Source organism: Eublepharis macularius, chromosome 1, assembly GCF_028583425.1.
Source record: "Eublepharis macularius isolate TG4126 chromosome 1, MPM_Emac_v1.0, whole genome shotgun sequence".
NCBI lineage: Eukaryota > Metazoa > Chordata > Lepidosauria > Squamata > Eublepharidae > Eublepharis > Eublepharis macularius.
The window spans coordinates 232,840,944-232,861,231 of NC_072790.1; the positions used below are offsets into that span (position 1 = coordinate 232,840,944).

At 45.8% G+C, this 20,288-nt stretch overlaps 1 protein-coding gene across 1 annotated transcript; it reads left to right on the plus strand.

Moving 5' to 3' along the window:
- Positions 1-216: 216 nt before the first annotated feature.
- Positions 217-19,730, plus strand: LOC129338468 (adenylosuccinate synthetase isozyme 2-like). Its single transcript, XM_054992743.1, has 13 exons — positions 217-449; positions 2,165-2,267; positions 3,064-3,132; positions 5,657-5,707; positions 5,794-5,860; positions 8,138-8,245; positions 10,180-10,261; positions 11,725-11,851; positions 14,864-15,018; positions 15,209-15,333; positions 16,599-16,696; positions 17,638-17,787; positions 17,906-19,730. Exons 1-13 carry the CDS (start codon positions 225-227, stop codon positions 17,956-17,958), a joined length of 1,413 nt encoding a protein of 470 aa, XP_054848718.1. The 5' UTR covers positions 217-224; the 3' UTR covers positions 17,959-19,730.
- Positions 19,731-20,288: the final 558 nt, after the last annotated feature.

Consider the following 20,288-nt stretch of genomic DNA (forward strand, 5'->3'; position numbering starts at 1 on the left):
AGAGCGCCGAAGTTTTGTTTCGCCGAGTTCCTCTAACGTTTTATTAAGATGCTAGTATTTGGAGCTGAAGTTGCTTAGGGCGGCGCCATGTTACGTTCTCCGAATGCATTGGAAGCGAGCCTCTTTCTGCCTGTGAGGGGGTGGCGGCGCCATTTTGGATGCTGGCGCAGAAGTCACCACGGCCGGCGCCATGTTAGGGTCTGCTTCCTCCGTCGCTGCTGCACATGGCGGGAGCTAAGAGCGCGGGAACCGGCGGCCTACTGAATGGAGGGGACGAGAGCCCGGAAGGGAAGCGGCCCCGGTTGGGGGCCGTCCCGCCGGCATCGTCGTGGCCCGGCCCCCCGGGGAACCGCGTGACGGTGGTGCTGGGGGCGCAGTGGGGGGATGAGGGCAAAGGGAAGGTGGTCGACCTGCTCAGCCAGGATGCCGATCTCGTCTGCCGGTGCCAGGTGAGCAAAGTACAGGGGGGCTGGGGAGCTAGACCTCATGGAGGGTGGGGGAGGCTGAGAAAACCAGAGAGTGGGAAGCGAGAATTAGAAGGTAAAAGACTGGAGGGGAAGGCAGGATAGAGGGCAAGGGGGGTACAGAGCTGAAGTTGGTTTGCAGTTCCTAGTTCCTTATTTTCAAATCCAAACACAAATATTGAGGGGGATTGATAAGCTCTGCACCCCAGAATAAGGTTTGCAGCGGCACATATACGCTTCCATGTTCTGGGGACTCTGCCCTCTGGGTGGACTTTTGCTGCTTCCTGCTCCAAAGCTCAGTTCTTGTATTACCTACTTTAAAGTAGGGTTCCCCCGGTTGAAATGCACAGGCAGAAGGGGCGGGGAGTGGGGGGAGCTGTAAAAACGGTCTTCGGATCACCCGGAATCAGGCAACCACGTCCTCTAGAGACTGTCCCCTACAAGAAGACAGGTACTGGTGCACGATCCAAATGCTGGCTCTGGTGCAAACAGCTTCTGTTTGGGCTGCCTCCGAGAAACTCGTCTTGGGAAGAAATGTGAATGAAGAACTGGAACAACTACATGCCCTGTGCACACCAAAATGAAGCTTGCACCACCACCTATCTTACACTTGTAGCTTGTATTGAGAAGGTTTTGTACCCATTTTTAATACCAATTTTTATGGGTGGTTGGAGAAGAATGTGTGGATGAGTCTGGAAGAGTTATGGAGAGGATTTGAAGGGTTTCTGACAGAGGGAAACAGAGATTTCGTCTACATAAGACATCTGACACAGGAAGAACACATCTGGAGAGGCAGTATTAGCAGGGCAAAGTCTTTGCTGTACACTGGAGCTGTGTGAAGAGACTGTGAAATGCCAGAAAGGAAACTTCAGCCCATTATAATCTCTCCAGGTCCAAGTCTGGCTCTGGAAGGCAACTCCAGCCCATTTCCATTCCTCGCTGCCCTGTAGTTGCCATCCCACACAGTTTTAGACTGGAGAGGTGCAATTGACAGAGCCTTGGGGCAGTGAAGATGAAATTAACAAACCCTCTGAGGAGCAATCCTTGCTGGCTCTATCTTTTTAAACTACGCTTCCCAGCTAACATTGCATCTCCCCACACTTGACAAACATGCACTGAGGCATCTTGTGTAGAGAGACTCTGAAGCTGAAGAACTAGAGGGAGGCCAAAAGATACGGAGGGCCTAGGGAAATCTTTCAAGAGGGATGACTTAGGGGAATTTGGGGGCAATTCTGTGATGGGACAGGCTGGAGGAAGGCAAGAACCTGTTTGGAGTGAATTTAGGGAAGTCACTGAGAATCCAGTGGTGGGGGAGTCCAGAGCAGGTGTACACATTAGTGTGAAAAGTAACATTTGACAGAATAACACACACACCAACTCCCTTGAACAGCATCTATTCCATTCTATTAATAGGCTTGTGAAAAAGAAGGAGCATCTTTTTTAAAAAAATAAGGGGTATCTGGGTATCTTAAATCAAGGAACAGGTGCAAAAGGTCTATTCTCCAGAGGAAGTGGAAAACATGGTAGATGGCAGAGGTGCAGATCAACTCTGTTTTCAGGTGGATAGCCATGATAGGCTGCTGTAGAACATCTGGATTTGAGTCCAGTAGTACCTTGAAAGATCAACAAGATTTTCAGGATATAAACTTCGAAGAGTCAAAACTCCCTTTGCAGATACATCTATTGTGTCTTTTTTGCAGGGAGGCAACAATGCGGGCCACACTGTTGTGGTGGATTCAGTTGAATACAATTTCCATCTGTTGCCCAGCGGGGTTATCAACCACAGTGCCACGTCATTCATTGGTGAGAGATTGCACAGACTGCCACAGTTGTGAAAACTAGCATGCTACAATGTATTCAAGAGCTGTATTCAAGAGCAGCTGTATCTTAGAGGTTAACTGTCTGGGATGTGACTCAGAACTTTGCGAGTTCAACTCCCACTACTCGCATGAATTATGCAGGGGGCTTTGGGTAATCCATTCTTCTCAGCTGCAGCTTCCCAGCTGTATTGTGAGGATAATAATAACACTGACTTTGTTCACCACTGAGTGTGGCACTAATCTGTCCAGAAAGGCAGTATATAAGTGCACTGTTGTTGTTAGTACTATTATTAATAATAATTCACATTTAAAACATTTTAGCTACCACCCAATTAGTACTCCATACTTTCTCCACGTCACCACCCATGTTTCTTGTGCTGCTGCAGGTTCTCCCGTTTCTCCCGTGAGAGCCAGTTTGGTGTAGTGGTTAAGAGCACAGGACTCTAATCTGGGGAGCTTCCAGGTTTGATTCCCCACTCCTCCACTTGAAGCCAGCTGGGTGACCTTGGGCTAGTCACGGCTCTCTTGGAGCTCTCTCAGCCCCACCCTCCTCACAGGGTGTTTTGTTGTGGGGATAATAATAACACACTTTGTAAACCGCTCTGAGTGGGCATTAAGTTGTCCTGAAGGGCGGTATATAAATCGAATGTTGTTGTTGTTATCTTTTTTGATAAATCTCTACCATGCTGTCCAAGCATCTGAGCGTCTTTCTCACACAAGGATTTCATCTTTTGCTTCCCCCAGTATGGTTGCTCATGTCTGTATTATTTCTGTCTCAGGAAATGGTGTCGTCATCCACCTACCAGGACTCTTTGAGGAAGCTGAGAAAAATCTTAAGAGAGGGCCAGGTGAGTGACCTCCCCCTGCAGCTGTCTCGAAGGGGAGGGAGAATAGTATGCCATACTGATTAAGAGGGCGGAATCAGTGAGATGTTGTTAGAGGGAATGCTCGTTCATTCTCATACCTGTGATTGGGAGTTGCAGAATCTGATCACCAGAGTGGAATCCAGTGTATCTATCAGATTTCTGAGAAGACCAGCCTTTCTTTTCATTTTTAAAAAAATGTTGATGGTATGGATATGAATGTTACAGTTCAGACAGTCTTCTGAGCTTTTAAAACGTTTAATCATTCTACTGATATGTAAACTGCTTTGAGTTCTGCAAATGCAGGAGAAAAGGTAGGATATAAATATTTTAAATAAATAAATATATGCTGGTACATGTTCAAGGTAGCGTGTAATTCAATTTCAAGTAAAACAATATTATTAAAAAGCCATCACATTTTTATATTGCCTGTCCGTCAAGAAGTCCAGAGCCGTGTCTATCAATTCTGTCTTCCATTTTGCTTTTACAACAAAAGGTTAGGCTGAGAAAGAGAGAAAGAAGCAAAAGAATAGCGAGAGAAAGAGAGAGTAGCAAAAGAGAGAGTAGCAGTAAGCTTCCATGGCAAAATGGGGATTCTAACTTAGGTCTCCCAGATCCTAGTGTGACACTTTAACCGCTGCATCACACTGGCTTTCTAAAAGAAATATTGAAAACAGAATAAACATTAAAAGTGCGAATTGGCAGTTAAGAGAATTGCAAATCACGACCCATTAAGAAGCTGGCCTTTCTAAAAATGGAAGGGGACTGGACTAGTTAGGTCTCTCTATACAGCATGGAGCCACCTGAGAAGGCCATACTGTATGTGGCCACTGATCTAGGCTCTGTTCTTGAAGCTCTGGGAACAGAGGGAAGTTGTGATAGGTTTCCAGTAGGTTTATGAATTGTCAGTGATCAGTAATGGTAAGTTGTATATTTTCATTTACGCAAATGGGCTTTCTTATACCAGCCGTTGGTTGATCTCTTGCCCTGAAAGTTGATATGGTTTGGCTCATTAATTATAAAAGGTTGCTGATAGTCCTTTTCCAGGTCACTTTCTTGCAGTCAAAGAATCTGTCTCTCTTATCAGCTAAGTTCTGGTATTTCCGAAGTAGATAGATATTCTGGGTAGTGGTGTTGTGCTGAACAAAAATCTAACCGCAAAAGTCACGTAATGCCTTTTTCTGTAATACCTTTTTTGGCCAACACAGCTACCTCTATTCACTTGCCACTGTTTCCTGTCCTTCCCCATGGATCCCACTTCCTACTTCCTTTTCCTCTGCAACACATCATAGGCCTCAGTCTGCTTCTTGTTCATCCTGTGCAGGTAATAACACGGGGGGATGGGCTTTGCTTCACATCTTTTGAACTAAGTTTCTCTCTAATAAACCAACTGCAACGTTGATCTTGTAACATTTGCCTAATTTAATTTAATTTCATATCCATCAGGGCTAATTTTGACGGGGAACACAAAGGAACACAGTTCCGGCAGTTCCCCAAAGAGGTCATATGTCAGGTGGCCCCGCCCACCTGACTCAGCCATTTTGGGCCCCTTTTCGGCCATTTTCAGCCCCCTTTTGCCATTTTGGGCCCAATTTCAGCCCCGAATGGCCAGGATTGGGTCCAAAACAGCCAGGATAGGTGATGTCAGGGGGCGTGGCATATGCAAATCAGTTATGCTAATAACACTTCCGGTGATGGCAGGGGGTGTGGCATATGCTAATGAGTTCCTCCTGCTCTTTTTCTACGAAATGACCCCTGATATCCATAATTGTATTAGTTTTACAAAACTTACAGTGCAACCCTAAGAAGAGTTACTCCAGTCTAAGCCCATGGAGAGAGCTGGAAATCTGAGAGAGCTGGAAATTGAGATTTTCCTCAATCATTGGTTTCTGGTGAAGTGCTGGCATTTGACTCTGCTTAGAAATTCCACTTCCAGAACTAGAAACTGCTCTTCCAGAACTAGTTGTGAGAGAAAGGCACTCTGCAGTTGCTCAGGGATGCCGTTCCAGAGGTATAACATCCTGCATTCCAGGACCGAGCCTAGGAATTAAGAACAAATTCTGGGGTTTAACTGTGGTTCTCATTAAGTCTGTCCCCCCCTTTCCCAAAAAAGCTGATATTTTTAGCATTCTTTGGTTGAAACTGCATCTTATGTGGGAATAGGATAGCAGTTTATTGCAAAGTTTAGCATATTATCATCTTGCTTATACTGCGGCATCTTCTACCTATTGTAATCCTCTTACTGCCTTGTTTATGGTAGGTCATGCCTTCTCAACTGTTTTTCTGTTTACACTGTTTTCTAATTCTGGAATTCATGTCCTGTTGCTTTGTTTATTGGATGTCTTATGCTTAGTGAATGATTTTTCTATTTTGTAATCCACCTTGAGCCTCAGTGAGATACGTGGGCTGTAAACGAAGCAAAGCAATAAGTACCACCTTCAGAGTTGTTGTGCCACACACATTGAATGAAGCGACAGAATAATTTTAATGAATCGTTCTTCCTCTGTAGGTTTGGAAGGCTGGGAGTCTCGGACAGTGATTTCAGACCGGGCCCACCTTGGTAAGAGCCGGCTCCTGAGAAATGGGAAACAGGTAGAAGATGGGTTGGCTTCTCTCCACTGAAACCTTCCTTTTTCTCTGTCCCAGTGTTCAATTTCCACCAGGCTGTGGATGGGATCCAGGAACAGCAGAGACAGCAGCAAGGTGGCAAAAAGTAAGGAGATCTTGGGCGTGCTGGTGGGGAGGGGCTGTGGCTCAGTGGAAGAGCCTCAGCTTTGCATACAGGAAGGTCCCAGGTTCAATCCCTGGCATCTCCTGGCTTCTTCCAAGGAACTTAGGGCAACTTATATATTCCCCCCTCCACTTTATCCTCAACAACCCTATGAGATAGGTAGGTTAGGCTAAGAGAGAATCACTGGCCCAAGGTCGCTCACCATACAGTCCTAAGTAGAGTATCATCATTCTAAGCCCTGTTAATGTAAATAGACTTAGAAGGGTGTAACGCTGCTTAGGAATGGATTACACAGTCACTGTGTTAAGCGGCACACAGAGGATCTGAACCTGGTTCTCCTCGCTTTTAGCCCAGCGCTTGAAGTACTACACCACTACAGATTTCACCTTGTGGTTAGGGGTTGTTCATGAGGGTGTTTAATATGTCAGTCTTAGAAGTGCTTATAATAACATTTTACAATAATAATATTCGATTTATGTACCGCCCTTCAGGACAACTTAATGCCCACTCAGAGCGGTTTACAAAGTATGTCATTATTATCCCCACAACAAAACCCCCTGTGAGGTGGGTGGGGCTGAGAGAGCTCCAGAGAGCCGTGACTAGCCCAAGGTCACCCAGCTGGCTTCAGGTGGAGGAGTGGGGAATCAAACCCGGCTCTCCTGATTAGAGTCCCGCGCTCTTAACCACTACACCAGACTGGCTCTCTGTTTCAGCATTTCTTCAACACTCTGTATTGGATTTCTGCTGGTTTTAAATCTTTGCAAGTTTGCATTGATAGACCCTATTATCCTATTTATTGAAATGTCCTTGAAATGGACTGTACTGACTCACACTGCATAATCCACCTGACGTCTCACTGAGAAAGGCCGACTATAATAACAGAAATAAATAAATGCTGTTGTTGTTAGTACCAATATTGAGCAAAAAGAAGACAGTACACAGCAGCCACAAAACACTAAATCCATTGTATTTTGTTCTTTAGATTTTTATCTTGCACTTTCTCCCAGGGGCTTAGGATGGAGTACATGAGATAAATAGTTATAAACACTGTGTCAAAAGGCCATGAAATACGAAATGTTTTAATGTGTATTAAGCTCTATATTGTACCCTGCCCTGAGCCCGTTTGTGGGGAGGGAGGGCTAAAAATCGAATTAATAAAGAAAGAAAAATAAATAAAAGATCTGTAACATTTCTTTGCAAAACTCAAAAGTATTATAAGATATGAACAATGACCTTTCACAGCATTATGAGCTGCGTTGTAGGAGTTAAGATTGTGTTATCACCGGTTGCTACTATTCTGAATGGTCACTGTTCTTATTATTTGAGCTGACTTAGAAATCTATCAAATCCGCAGCAGCTTCTAGTCCCCAAACACACCATAATAAATTGCTCTTTCTGGAACTACAGCACTCTGTTTCGGTTGCAGTGGACTAACATGGCTACCCCACTGTTACACTGTGCAAAGCTTAGTATAAGACACAAATTTGGTGAGCAGTCCTTGTCCAGTAACCTTAGGACTTGTCCAGATTCATTGTAGAAGGTCTAAATATTCGACATGAGCAATGAGGATGGGGGCCCTGACCTGGATAGCCCATGTGAGCCTGAGCTCATATTTCAGATGCTACGTAGGGTGGGGCTTGGTTAGTAATTGAATGGGAGACTTTCAACAAAGACTAGGGTTGCAGAGGCAGGCAAGGGCAAACCGCCTCTGTTAGTCTCTTGCCATGAAAACCCCACCAGGGATCATCGTAAGTCAGCTATGACTTAAGGGCACTCTCCACCACAGGGAGGGGTGACTTTGATATGTAGGGGGGAGGGAGATGCTCCGTGGCAGAAGGTGTGGAAGGAGGTAAAGAGGATGATTCGAAGATGAGCTGGATAGGAGGAGAGTTACAAGATTGGAGAAAGAGAAGAAATGCTCAGACGTGAGTAACTAAGATGCTTGTTACTTGCTTGTGTTCCTTTAACTCTGTTCTTCTCCATACCTGCCAGGATGGATTTTTCTTATCGCAAGCTGGGAAGGAATAAGAACCCCTTCTGGCTGCTTGACTGTTAGCAGTGCAAACCAAGTGCTATCTTCATTGATCTGCTCTGGTAGAGAGCTCATTTGAACTCCACTGTGAGCTGTTAGCAACGTGCTTTTTTAAAATCCCAGGAAGAATGACAGAGCATAACTTGTCAGCATTAGCCGGGATACCCCCACACTGTCTTCTTGTGATTTCTTTGGCTGGTATCATTTCAGCCCAATTCTTTTTGCAGCCTTGGCACAACCAAGAAGGGGATCGGCCCTGCGTACGCCTCCAAGGCTTCCCGGACTGGCCTGCGTATCTGCGATCTGCTGGCAGATTTTGACGAGTTCTCCAAGAAGTGAGTTGGGAGGGCAGAGAATATAGGAAGGAGGGAGGGAAGTCTTAGGGGGCTGGAGGTGGGCGTGGCGTTTGAAGTGTCATATTGTCTTGTTTTGGATGACAGTTATGAGGCCTGATTCAGATCTGGGCTGTGGCCTAAGGAGCCTTGGGAATCTAGCAGACTTTCCTGTATTAGTTCATTAGCCTTCTTGCAAGAGGTACACCCTAAAATAAAATCAGATTCATTGTATGTATAGTACATAAGTAAATACAATTAAATTATCTTTGTCTCCCTGTTATCCTTTATTAAAACATAACTATAAACATAATTAGCATTTGAGCATGACGGAACCAACAATCAATTCTTCGTAAATGGCTGTAAAATAAGGAGAACATGAGTTCAGTAAATCTGTTACACAGAAGTAAACAGGATCACAGGCTTTCCCCGAGAAGACACTTACAATCCAGACTCCTGTTAGGTTCTTAGAATTATCTCTGACAGCAACTAACTCACCAGCTTGATGGGACTCACAGTCTTGGCTAATTAATTACTTCACGTTTATATTGTCTATACTCACGTTCTCTAAATTTATATAAATGCTGTGGTACATTGTTGCTACTGTTAATCATAACAATGAATGTAAAGTTTCTCATACTGGGATCTAGAGGACCCGAACCAATACACCTCATCTTTGAACAGTATCTTCATCTCTGTTTGGCTGGTCGCTCTTGCTGTTCTCAGACACTTCTATATCTGGGCCTAAATACATATTACAAGCAAGGGCTCTAATGAGAAATTTACGGGTCATCTTATTCCCCCGCCCCACAGCTGATCATCCTCCCTATCCTATCTCCATTTTCCCTCCCTCCCCATCACAGCCCCTACAGTTTCATACCCTTTGTCTCGTCATATCAGCTACTTTCCCTCCTTCCCCCTCGCAAGTTTTTTTGGTCCTTTCTTGACTTCCTCCAGACCCATTTCCCTACTTTTGCTTCATTTTCCTTCTTCCTCAACTCATGTTCAGCTTTGCCTTGCCTGCTCACTGTCTTTCCCCAGTTCACTTCCAGAGTTGAAGTGAAGCTGCAGCAGCCATTTCGGATTACCGAGTTGCCTAGGCAATCCAAAATGGCCGCATAGATCTTGTGAGGAAATCCTCTGAGATCTCAGAATTTTAGAACTCTTTTTTTATTTTCTCCCCGCTCCCTTTACAATTTAAGATTTTTTTCAGCGAAGCAGGAGATCTCCAATAATAATAATATCATAACATTCGATTTATATACCACCCTTCAGAACAACTTAATGCCCACTCAGAGCAGTTTACAAAGTATGTTGTTATTATCCCCACAACAAACACCCTGTGAGGTGGGTGGAGCTGAGAAAGCTCCAGAGAGCTGTGACTAGCCCAAGGTCACCCAGCTGACTTGAAGTGGAGGAGTGGGGAATCAAACACGGTTCTCCAGATTAGAGTTCCACACTCTTAACCACTACACCAAACTGGATCTCCAAATGTTTCCAAGTTTGTCTAAACATTTCCTTCCAGTGTCCATGGCCCTAATCTGTAGATATAATAATCCGCATAATGCTGTGCTCAGAGTTAGATATAATGGTATAGATTGGTATGAGTTAGGCTGGGTCTGTCCTATACAAGACCTTATTGTTCTGTAGCTTTTTTACTCTCTGTCCCTCTCCAAGGCTGCTCTTTCCCAAGGTACCCCGTTCCAATATTTGCCATGTTCCAGTGTTTGTCTGAGAAACCTGGCCAGCTCTCATTCTGACCTGGAGAAACACTTTCCACAGTCTGCTTCAGTCAAGACCAGTAATGTTCCCCCGTATTCCTGGGAAGATCCATTACAGCTTGTGCTAAACTGCATGGGGTAGATTGGGCTGAGAGCCATGGCGAATATGTTCAGTCCCTATGTGAATGACTCAGCAGTAATGTCTCTGTCTCTCAGGTTCAAGGTCTTGGCTCAGCAATACAAAGCAACATATCTAGCTCTCACCATAGATGTGGAAGGTGAACTGCAACAACTGAAGGTGATTGATTGGTGAGAGTGAGGGGCACTGCTCCTGGTTCCTTTGGCCACTGGAAATCCTGCTCCCCTGCAGCTTCTGGGATTCTGCTGGGTTTTGTCGCTGCAGTGCGTCTTGATTCAACCATTGCTCCATATCGCAGCCTGCGCCAACACGCCTTTCTTCCTCCAAACGTACCAACAGGAAAACTAGTTTTAGAGCCGCTTTGCCTGTTGCTGCTTTCTACCTGCTCCTTACTCCCACTGTGACCTTCAGAGGTAGACAGAGTGCCATTCAGTATAGTTTGGCAGGGCAGATCTCAGACAGCACTAGAGATGGGCACGAAATGGATAAAAAATGAATTGAGTTTTGTGGTTCATTGGGTTCCATGAACCATGAACTTTCACGAAATTGTCCCGTTTCACGAAACGATTCATTAGGTTCATGATTCGTCAGCTCCCAGGGCCCTACAATGGCCCCGTTCATACCCAGAGATGCCAAACTCACAGGGAGACTTCAAAGGCACCCTCACCCATCAACCTTCCCAGCAAGGACAAGAACAGAAATAAGTCTTTTCAGTCTCTTTCAAAGCAACAGCAAATCTAGCCGAAAGCTCCCAAATCCACTCTCTCTCACTCCAAATCCCAGCAACAGCTCCTCTCTCATTCTGTCTACTAGAACTGAAAGCAGGAGGCACAGAGTTGTGCCTTGTATAAGAAACGCTCACATAGAGCAGAACAAGAGCTCTCTGGTTGGCAGACAGACCTGCCTAACAGGGTTTGGAGGGATGAGATTGGTGTTCCCATGGCTACAGAAGCCCCCCCCCCCCGTTTCTGTCATAGAACAGAATGGGAGATCTTAGTTTGGCAGGGAGAGCTGCCTATCAAGGTTATGTGGGCTAAGATTGAGGTTCCCATGGCAACAAAAGGTCTGCAGACATTCCGAGCATATGCTGCCTAGGGAATCAATAGATTGGCGCTAGCCTATCTGGCATCACGAAGCATTTACAAATCAAACGAATTGGCCCCAAAACTCGTGGATTTCGTGAAAAACGTGGCCCCCATGAAACACGTTTTTGTGAATAGGCCGGATTCATCACAAAATTTGATTCATATCTCGATTCGTGCCCATGTCTAGCTAGTTAGCACACATCATGGTGTGCAAACCTGCCTTTCTGATTCCTCGTATACACCATGGCTGGTGAATTCAGACTGCACACTAAAACCATGGTTTTGCAAGCTTCCTGTAAGCCATTCTTTGTTAATCCATTCACCCTCCTTAGCCATGGTTTAATATAACATCTAGATAGAGCCAGCAAGACAACAGTTCATAGCTGTATGGACTAGAAATTTTCTTTTGTATAGTGCCAAACTCTATGGTTACTGCAACAGGCAACTCATCCCTTGAGACCCAGAATTTGCTTTAAATAAATGAAACATGGAGCAGCCTTCCTTTGGAATTTATTTTCGTTTTTATTTCATTGGCAGGAATATGCCGAGAAGATCCGCCCGTTAGTGAAGGATGGTGTTTATTTCATGTACCAAGCCCTACATGGTCCAACCAAGAAGATCCTTGTGGAGGGGGCCAACGCTGCATTGTTAGACATAGACTTTGGTAAGCAGTTCTCCTCCTCCTGCCTTGCACATACACATGTTGCTCTTTAGCTATTTATACTGCTTGGCACAGACATGTCCTCACAGTCTCAAAACATACTGTGTTTATACTGAATGGAGGGAAGGTGAGCCTGTTGAATGGTTACATATTCCAACCAGCTGGGTCTCCAGTAAAGTATGGGATGTGCTTAATGTTTGAATAAGCTATTGTGAGAGTAGCTCTTTAGCTTAGTTATGTCTCTCGAACCCGGTCTACCATGATCCTTCTCAGTCTCACTGTTTTTGTGATTTTTTTTAAAAACTTGCTGTTTCTCCTCTGTGTTTTGTTTCTTTTTCTTCTGAGTAGAATAAATAACAACATTCAATTTATATACTTAGAAACTTATTTATATTTATATATTTAGAAACTTAGCTCCCACTCAGAGCAGTTTACAAAGTGTGTTGTTATTATCCTAATGACAATCACCCTGTGAGGTGGGTGGGGCTGAGAGAGCTCTGAGAGAGCTGTGACTGACCCAAGGTCACCCAGCTGGCTTCAAGTGGACGAGTGGGGAATCAAACCCGGTTCTCCAGATTAGAGTCCCACTGCTCTTAACCACTGCACCAAACTGGCTCTTGACCAGAGGTAGTTCAGGGTTCTAGAGCTAAACAGCCCTGAGCGTTTTAAGCTATCTTCATCGGGCAGTTGCTCTAACCCCCTGATAAGTTTGGTTGCTCTTTCCTGTACCTCTTCAAGCTCTACAATATCCTTTTTCAGGTGCAGTATACACTGTGTATATGTGTGTGTACACACACATTTTATTTATTTGTTTTTATTGACTGTGTTTATAGTCTCCCTTTTTATTTATTTATTTTATTCGATTTATACCCCGCCCTCCCCCACAGATGGGCTCACTGACACTCAGAGCAGACTACACAGTGTAAGTCAATGTGATCAGTAGGATGAGAAAGTAACAAGCAATGTGCTAAGACTAGGATTATGGAAATCTTGTAAAAAGCATGGAGTATTAGATATAATTAGGAATTGCAGATACAGTGCAGATGGATGATACATACGGCAAAGATGCTACAACCTCAGTCCATAGCCCATTTCCCTTTATAAGAAAGATAAATAGATACAGTGGATGAACTTTTATGAAGTTGCCAGTCTGGTGTAGTGGTTAGTGTCAGCCTAGGATCAAAGAGACCAACATTCGAATCCCTGCTCTGCCATGGAAGCTTGCCCGTTGACCTGGGGCCGGTCACATGCTCTCAGAGCGGGACCACAAGTGACGCCTGACACAGGTTGGACACTAGTCAGCTTCCCTCAAGTTTTGATGGGAAATGTAGGCATCCTGGTCTTGCAGCTTGACTCTCTGACTGCTGTCTAATGGACTTTTCAACTGTCACTTGTCCAACATTCCGCCAAGCTGCCTACATTTCCCATCAAAACTTGAGGGAAGCTGACAAGTGTCCAACCTGTGTCAGGCGTCACTTGTGGTCCCGCTCTCAGTCTAACCCTGACTCATAGTGTTGTGAGGAAAAAATGGAGGAGAGGAGAACGATGTAAGCTTCTTTGGCTCCCCATTGGGAAGAAAGGCGGGTTATACATGAAGTAAATAAATAAATATGGCATGGGACTATTGGTCCATCTGTTCCACTACTGTCTGTTCTGACTGGCAGTCCCACCCGCAGCCTTGGGGCTCCCGAGAAGGAAGGGACTCAAGTTCCACAACGGGCAAATTGTTTTGCAAATGCTCATCAGGGCAATCCAAGCCTCGCTGGTGCCTGTGTGAGCAAGCTTTGCTGTGACTCAGTAGTGGAGCAGCTGATCGCAGGCTTCCTCTCTGCTGCAAAGAAGCCTATGCAGAGGCCTTATGCAGAGAATCAGACTGTTGGCCAGTCTTGTCATACTAATGGAAAGATTTATTTATTATTTTTGGTCTGGGGGTGCCAGTGTCAGGGTCATGGCCCCTGCCATAAGGTATACTTTAAAAGCTTCATGGTCTAGCAGCCCCTGCCATACTTTAGGGACTTAATGTTAACTGTTATGTTGGGGCTTGATATTCGTTTACATGCTGTGTAAAATCTTGTGTGTGAAGGATCCCGTTAGCTGACACGGCAGAGACGATGTTATCTGACTATATTGTCGAAGGCTTTCACGGCCTTCTTTATCTGACTATGTTGAACATTTAGCAAGAAAAGACCATTCCATTACCATAGATTCATAATCTTGACTTTATAAAAACATTCTCTTAGCTCGCATTCCTGTAGATAACTACTGTAGTTAGATTCCTTCCCATTCGCTGTAGACAGCAGTGGGGAACGGGCTGTGCTTAAATGTCTATATGTGCTGGGTATTGAGAACCAGACTTTATTCCCAACACAGAACATTTTGGGATGCTGAACTGGGGATCATCAATAAATCTTTACCTCATGGAGGGCTCATTTTGAGGGGGAACGCGCTGGAACACAGTTCCGGCAGTTCCCCAAAGAGGTCACATGACAGGTGGCCCCGCCCACCTGACTAAGCCATTTTGGGCCCGTTTCGGCCTGGATTGGAGCCAAAACGGCCTGGATCAGGCCTCTGACGAGTGGTGGATCACTCTCCCACTCAGCAGCGGCCCGATCCTGACCATTTTGGGCCCCTTTTCGGCCCTTTTGCCATTTTGGGCCCAATTTTGGTCCTGAATGGCCAGGATTAGGTCCAAAACACCCAGGATAGGTGATGTCAGGGGGTGTGGCATATGCAAATCAGTTATGCTAATAACACTTCCGGTGATGGCAAGGGGCGTGGCATATGCGAATGAGGCATGCTAATACGTTCCTCCAGCTCTTTTTCTATGAAATGACCCCTGACCTCATGCAGTCTTGGACTCTTGCAGTGATGTTATTGAGATTCAGCTGGCAGATCCTTACAGCCAGTGACTGAATCTGACTTCAGCCTGCCCGCTCAACCACTCCACTATAGTCCTTCCCCCAGATCACCTTCCAGGCCTTTTTCCAACCCGACTACCTTTCTCTCTTCCTGCAGGTACCTACCCATTTGTGACCTCCTCCAATTGCACAGTGGGGGGTGTCTGTACTGGCCTTGGCATCCCTCCACATTACATTGGCAAGGTGTATGGCGTGGTGAAAGCTTATACCACTCGGGTTGGTGTTGGGACGTTCCCCACGGAGCAGGACAATGTGAGTCTGCGCTGCCCTTGGGGTTGGAGGGCAGAGATTTCAGCGGGGCATCCTGGTCTGCATAAATGCTGTATCTATTTCTCTTGTGGGATTGATGGACCAGGAGGAGACGTTTGCGGGAGTGGAGAAGGGTATTTCCTAAACAGCTTTCTAATAACATTTTTAATTTGTTTGTGTTGGTCTCTCTCAGGAAATAGGAGAGCTGCTGCAATCACGGGGCCGTGAATTTGGCGTGACCACAGGCCGGAAGCGCCGCTGCGGCTGGTTGGATCTTGTGCTGGTGAAATACGCCCATATGATCAATGGATTCAGCGCGTAAGCCTCTGCTGTTGCGTCAGCCTCGCCATCTCTCCCTTTTCTCCCCAAATTGCCACATTTTAAAGCTCCTCAGAAGGGCTTGTTGTTATGACCCTTACTTCTCTAGGGTAGATTTTGCCTTTAATCTTTCCCTTACACCCTCTGGGTAGATTTCTGCCACCAGGAATATTATATTCCAAGATATTTTATTTAAATTTTCCCTTTAGTAACGTGCCTAAACGTCAGGCTCCTTCGTGGTTCTATGTGGCCCTGAGGATAGGAATGGGATACACTACAGCAATGACAGCTACTCTGGGATATAACAAAGACAAAATAAACTTTTATTTTTTCAAAACGTATCGGTTTCATAAAAGTAGTTCTCAGTTCTTAAAGTTACTTCATTTAAACTCATTCACGCAGATCTCTTCTAAGTCTTCACACACAGTTAGCCTCTTTCTCTGGCTCAATATTTCTCACAGACGTGCTTAAAGTTACTCAGGTGGCACACAGCCAGCCTCTTTTCCTCACTAAATATTTTTCACAGAAATGCTTAAACTGCTCAGGCAGCACACAGCTAGCCTCTCTTTCCCTGACTGAATGTTCTTTCTCCACTCTCAGTCTAAAACTGCATTCACTCTGCCCACACTCTCAGTCATCAACCAGTCATATTACTCACTCATCCCTCTCTTTCACCCCCACTCTTCACCTATATCACACTGATCATTTAAAGACACATGCACACATTTACTTGAAACCGTTACACTTGTATTATCTTTTAATTGGAGTTATCCTTTGCACCAGTACCATGCATTGCACTATAGTAAAGAGTCCAGTGGCACCTTTAAGGCTAACCAACTTTATTGTAGCATAAGCTTTCGAGAACCACAGGTCTCTTCGTCAGATGCTTTTCATCAGAGGCATAGATCCTCTGGATCTATGCATTGCACTAGCAATCCTGCTGACTGACTGGGGCAAAGAATTTGGCACACAGTCTTCACTTAGCTTTTAGCTCTGTTCACTTAATTCAGAAGGACTTTGGATGAAGTGGAGGAGAGTGCCTGGGTAATGAGCCCTTAATGGCTTGCCTGGAAGCAGGTGGGGTGTTGGGTTGATATCTGCTTAAAAGAATAGATAAAATGGATAGAAGACACTACCGTTTCTCTCTTTTCCACTGCTGGGGGATACCATCGTAGTGGAATCTGCTTTTCCCTTAACCTGGTCTGGTTGCATGTTTGCATTCCCTCTCACTTTTCCCTCTCCCCGTCCCCGTGTCTTCTTCATAGCCTGGCAGTGACCAAGCTCGATATCCTGGACACCTTTGAGGAGATCAAAATTGGCGTGGAGTACCGGCTGGATGAGAAACGCATACCTTATTTCCCAGGTGATACTGGTGGGTGGGAGGTGGATCTGACCCTTACGGGTTCTGTCCTCTGTTTTGGAAGCCAAAGAACGAGATGGCTCTGGAGTCTTCTGTGAGATTTTAATTGGCACTGGGCTTTGCTGGGGTTAATACAGATGGAAGGTACCACTTCAAACCATGCATAATTAACTCCGGGAAATCACTGTCGCGTGATGTGGTCATGGCTGTTGGGATTAGATACATCCATGGGGGAGGAGAGTTCCACAAACAGCTATTCGTCGCAAGGGCTAAATGGACCTTTCACATTCCAAGGCAGCTTGTTTCTGAATACCAGTTGCCAGAGGGCAAACAGAAAGGGGGATCCTTGCCCTGCTTTGCAGTCTTCCTGGAAGCATCTGATTGGCCACCGTGGGAACCAGAATGCTTAACTGGGAGAGACCATTAGTATGACCCAGCAAGACCTTTCTTATGTTCTTAATTACAAGACGTGTGCGTCTGAGCATGCACAAAGCGCACAAGCTTCGTGCCCTTGAGTTAATAGCCAACCTTCCTGAATGCTGCAAAGTTTCCAGGTTATGGGATGGTAGTTGTTAGGCCAGCCTTGGGCCTTAGCCATTCTCTTTCAGGACATTAAACATTAGAATTGGGAAGGGGAGCCAGAGATTCATACTGCCTTTGCTCAACTGTGGCTAGCGGAGTGTGTCTAATAAATAGGAGGAGAGGGAGGCCAGCTGCCCAACGTCCTAGGACCCAGCTGTGGGACCTAGAGAACGAATAAGGGGATTCAGTTTGCTAGAGTTTGGATTGGACATTCTCTCTCTCCGGTTCTTCCTCTGTTCCTCTGTGGTGAGAAGCTGGCATAGGAGAAAGAGTCAGTCTTGGGCAGTGCCAGATTTCCTGAAAAATGTGGGCATTCCAGCTTGTGGTAACAGCCTCTCTCCTGCCACCCCATTACCCCACAGCAAACCAGGAGCTCCTCAACAAGGTGACTGTGGAATACAAGACTCTACCTGGCTGGCAGTGCAGCACTGAGGAGGCCCGCAGCTTCAGCGAATTGCCCTCCCAAGCCCAGGGGTACATCCGATTCATAGAGGATTATCTTGAGGTGCCAGGTGAGTCTGATCACCCCTTTTTTGAGATCTGAGCAGCCAAAGCTGTAGCTGGCGTGCTTGAGACTCGGCCCCGTTTTAGGTTCTCACTGCCGCTTTCCCAATTCTCTTTGTTTTGCAGTGAAGTGGGTTGGAGTGGGGAAATCCCGCACATCCATCATCAAGCTTTTCTGAGGCTGGCGTGAGAGCTGGACCCTCGTTTTGGAAGAATACGGCAGGCCCTCCTGCTTGCCACTGCCGCATGCATTTCACGGACCAGTCAGCAGAAGATGGCAAAAAGTACAGGGATGGGGTAACCCCCCCACCCCACCCCCAGTTCAGCCCTTCCTTCGTCCAGGCAGCCTTTCTCCTTCCTTCAGCTAAGAACACTCTTCGCTCACGTTCATCTTTGCAGAGACTTATATTCCCACCACAGCCGGCCCTTTTCCCCATCTTGGCCCCAGTTGGAATCACTGTTTTCAACCTTTGCCTTTTATTCAGCTCTCCTGTCTATTTGCCGTACTTGGAGGGGAGAGGCCATTGTCCACCCTCCCACCCCAACCCCCCCGATACTTTTGGATGGCCAGCACACTCCATTTTCCTCTTCTGCATTCATGTGTCTGTCTGCCCGCTCCTTTTTGGTTCATCCATAAAGCCAAACCATACAGCAAGCAAACAGGGAAGGAACGTTAGGCTTACGAGTCCCTCCTCGCCTTTTGTGTTATAGTACAAATTAGCAATTTCCTCTTTTGTAGCCCACCATAGTTTGCCGTTGCCTGTCCTGGATAGCCCAGGCAAGCCTGATCTCGTCAGATCTCGGAAGCTGAGCAGAGTTGGCCTCGGTTAGTAATTGGATGGGAGACCTCCAAAGGAGACCAGGGTCACTGTGCAAAAGCAGGCAATGACAAACCACCCCTGTTAAGTCTCTTGCCTTGAAAAATCCAGAAGGGGTCACCGTAAGTTGGCTACAACTTGAGGGCACTCTCCACCACCATCACAGTTTTCCATTGCATCTAAACTAACAACCTGTGGTTTGTGGCATTGGCCCTGTAGACTTTCATTGAAATCCTAAACAGAGTTACTCCAGTCTAAGCCCATTAATTTCAGCAGGCTTAGACTGGAGTAACTCTGCTTAGGATTTCACTGTTTGGTTTGCTCTTTTGCTGGCAATTCTGGTTTTCAGAGCAAGAACCACCCGTAGCTTGTTGAGTTGGATATAATGGCAGCTTGTGCAAAATGAGGTAAAAAATTGGATTATTTGAGGGGTGAGGGAGGGACTGAGCTAGCCTAAATCTTCGTTGCGACTTGTTCATGCAGTGCCAACTCAGTGTTTGGTTTTATATCCAAACCCAAACCATATAGGTTGCTGGTGATTTTCACCTGTCTGCCTCAGCACTCCAGGACATTGTGGTGCTAAGTATGAGACATCCCAACACAACCGGGCAGTTTTACCTCTCCTAATAACGGAGCGATCGACTTAATCCATCATGGGGGTAGGATCCCCATTCTGTGCTGCAGACCGTGTCTGCTCTCTGTCTTTCCCATTATTTTGTGGAGAAATACCCAGCTGGTTTAGAACTCTGCATTTAACCAATGTCTCAAGTTTCTATGATTAGAAATACCCGTGCAAACCAAACCCCCTCCTAGGCAGGGCCGAGCGGGGGGCAATGTGTGTAGACGGTAAAAGTGCTACCCAGAATCACTGTCTTTTTCTCACCCGCTGTTGATTTTTAAAGCAGGAAGAGAGATTTTTCCGGGGTGACCATTTCTGTCCTACTTGCACAGTATCACCCCTCCCACCCTAATGTATTATTGCTGCCACTTTGAAAGGCAACTTCCTGATGTTGTCATGTTGCCCACATGCGTGAGCCCAGCGGGGATTTCTGGGCATTTCTGCAGCTGCCGTTTTTTCACTGTAGACATAAGTATCAATAAAGAACGATGGATTATTTTATCACTAGGATATACGGCGTCCAGGCTCAGAGGGATGTGTCTCGATGCCAGTTATTTATGCTTTGCTGCATGAAGGAATTCTCCCCCCTACTCTTCACCCCTCAAATCGCTGCCAACTCTGGTACTTTCTCCCATATTTTTAGTTTAAGCCATCTCAATCTTAAGAGCTAGAAGGAACAGTGGAGACCGCAAATTCTGATGTTGGGGGTGGGAGTTTGAACAGCAGCAGTAAAATTTTGCAATAGCATTTTGAAATCTGAGTTAGTTTTCAAAACCAGTGTCAGACTTGTGCAGCCCTGATTTTGTTTTTGTTGCACCATCAATTTGCCATCAAAAGTAGAGTTCTCGCCCTCTGCCTTCCTTCAGTCTCCACCAGATCAAGCCATGAAATTCAGTCACTACATCCTTTGCCTTGTTGGGCGAGAGTCTCACACCACATTTTGGGGGTGGGGGTGGGTGTGTGTATGGTTCTTGTTTTTTCTTCCCTGGCAGAGGCCCTGGAGTTGCCCTCTCACCCAGCCCCATAACAGTGACACCACTTTGTAACTTCCAGGTTTAATTTAATTATTTTC

Bases quoted from the DNA above. Each gene is read 5' to 3' on its own strand.
- LOC129338468 (XM_054992743.1), top strand. From the start codon at position 225: ATGGCGGGAGCTAAGAGCGCGGGAACCGGCGGCCTACTGAATGGAGGG. The intron at 5,861-8,137 runs GTAAGGAGATCT...TTCTTTTTGCAG, and splicing joins CAGCAGCAAGGTGGCAAAAA to CCTTGGCACAACCAAGAAGG. The intron at 8,246-10,179 runs GTGAGTTGGGAG...TCTGTCTCTCAG, and splicing joins TTTGACGAGTTCTCCAAGAA to GTTCAAGGTCTTGGCTCAGC.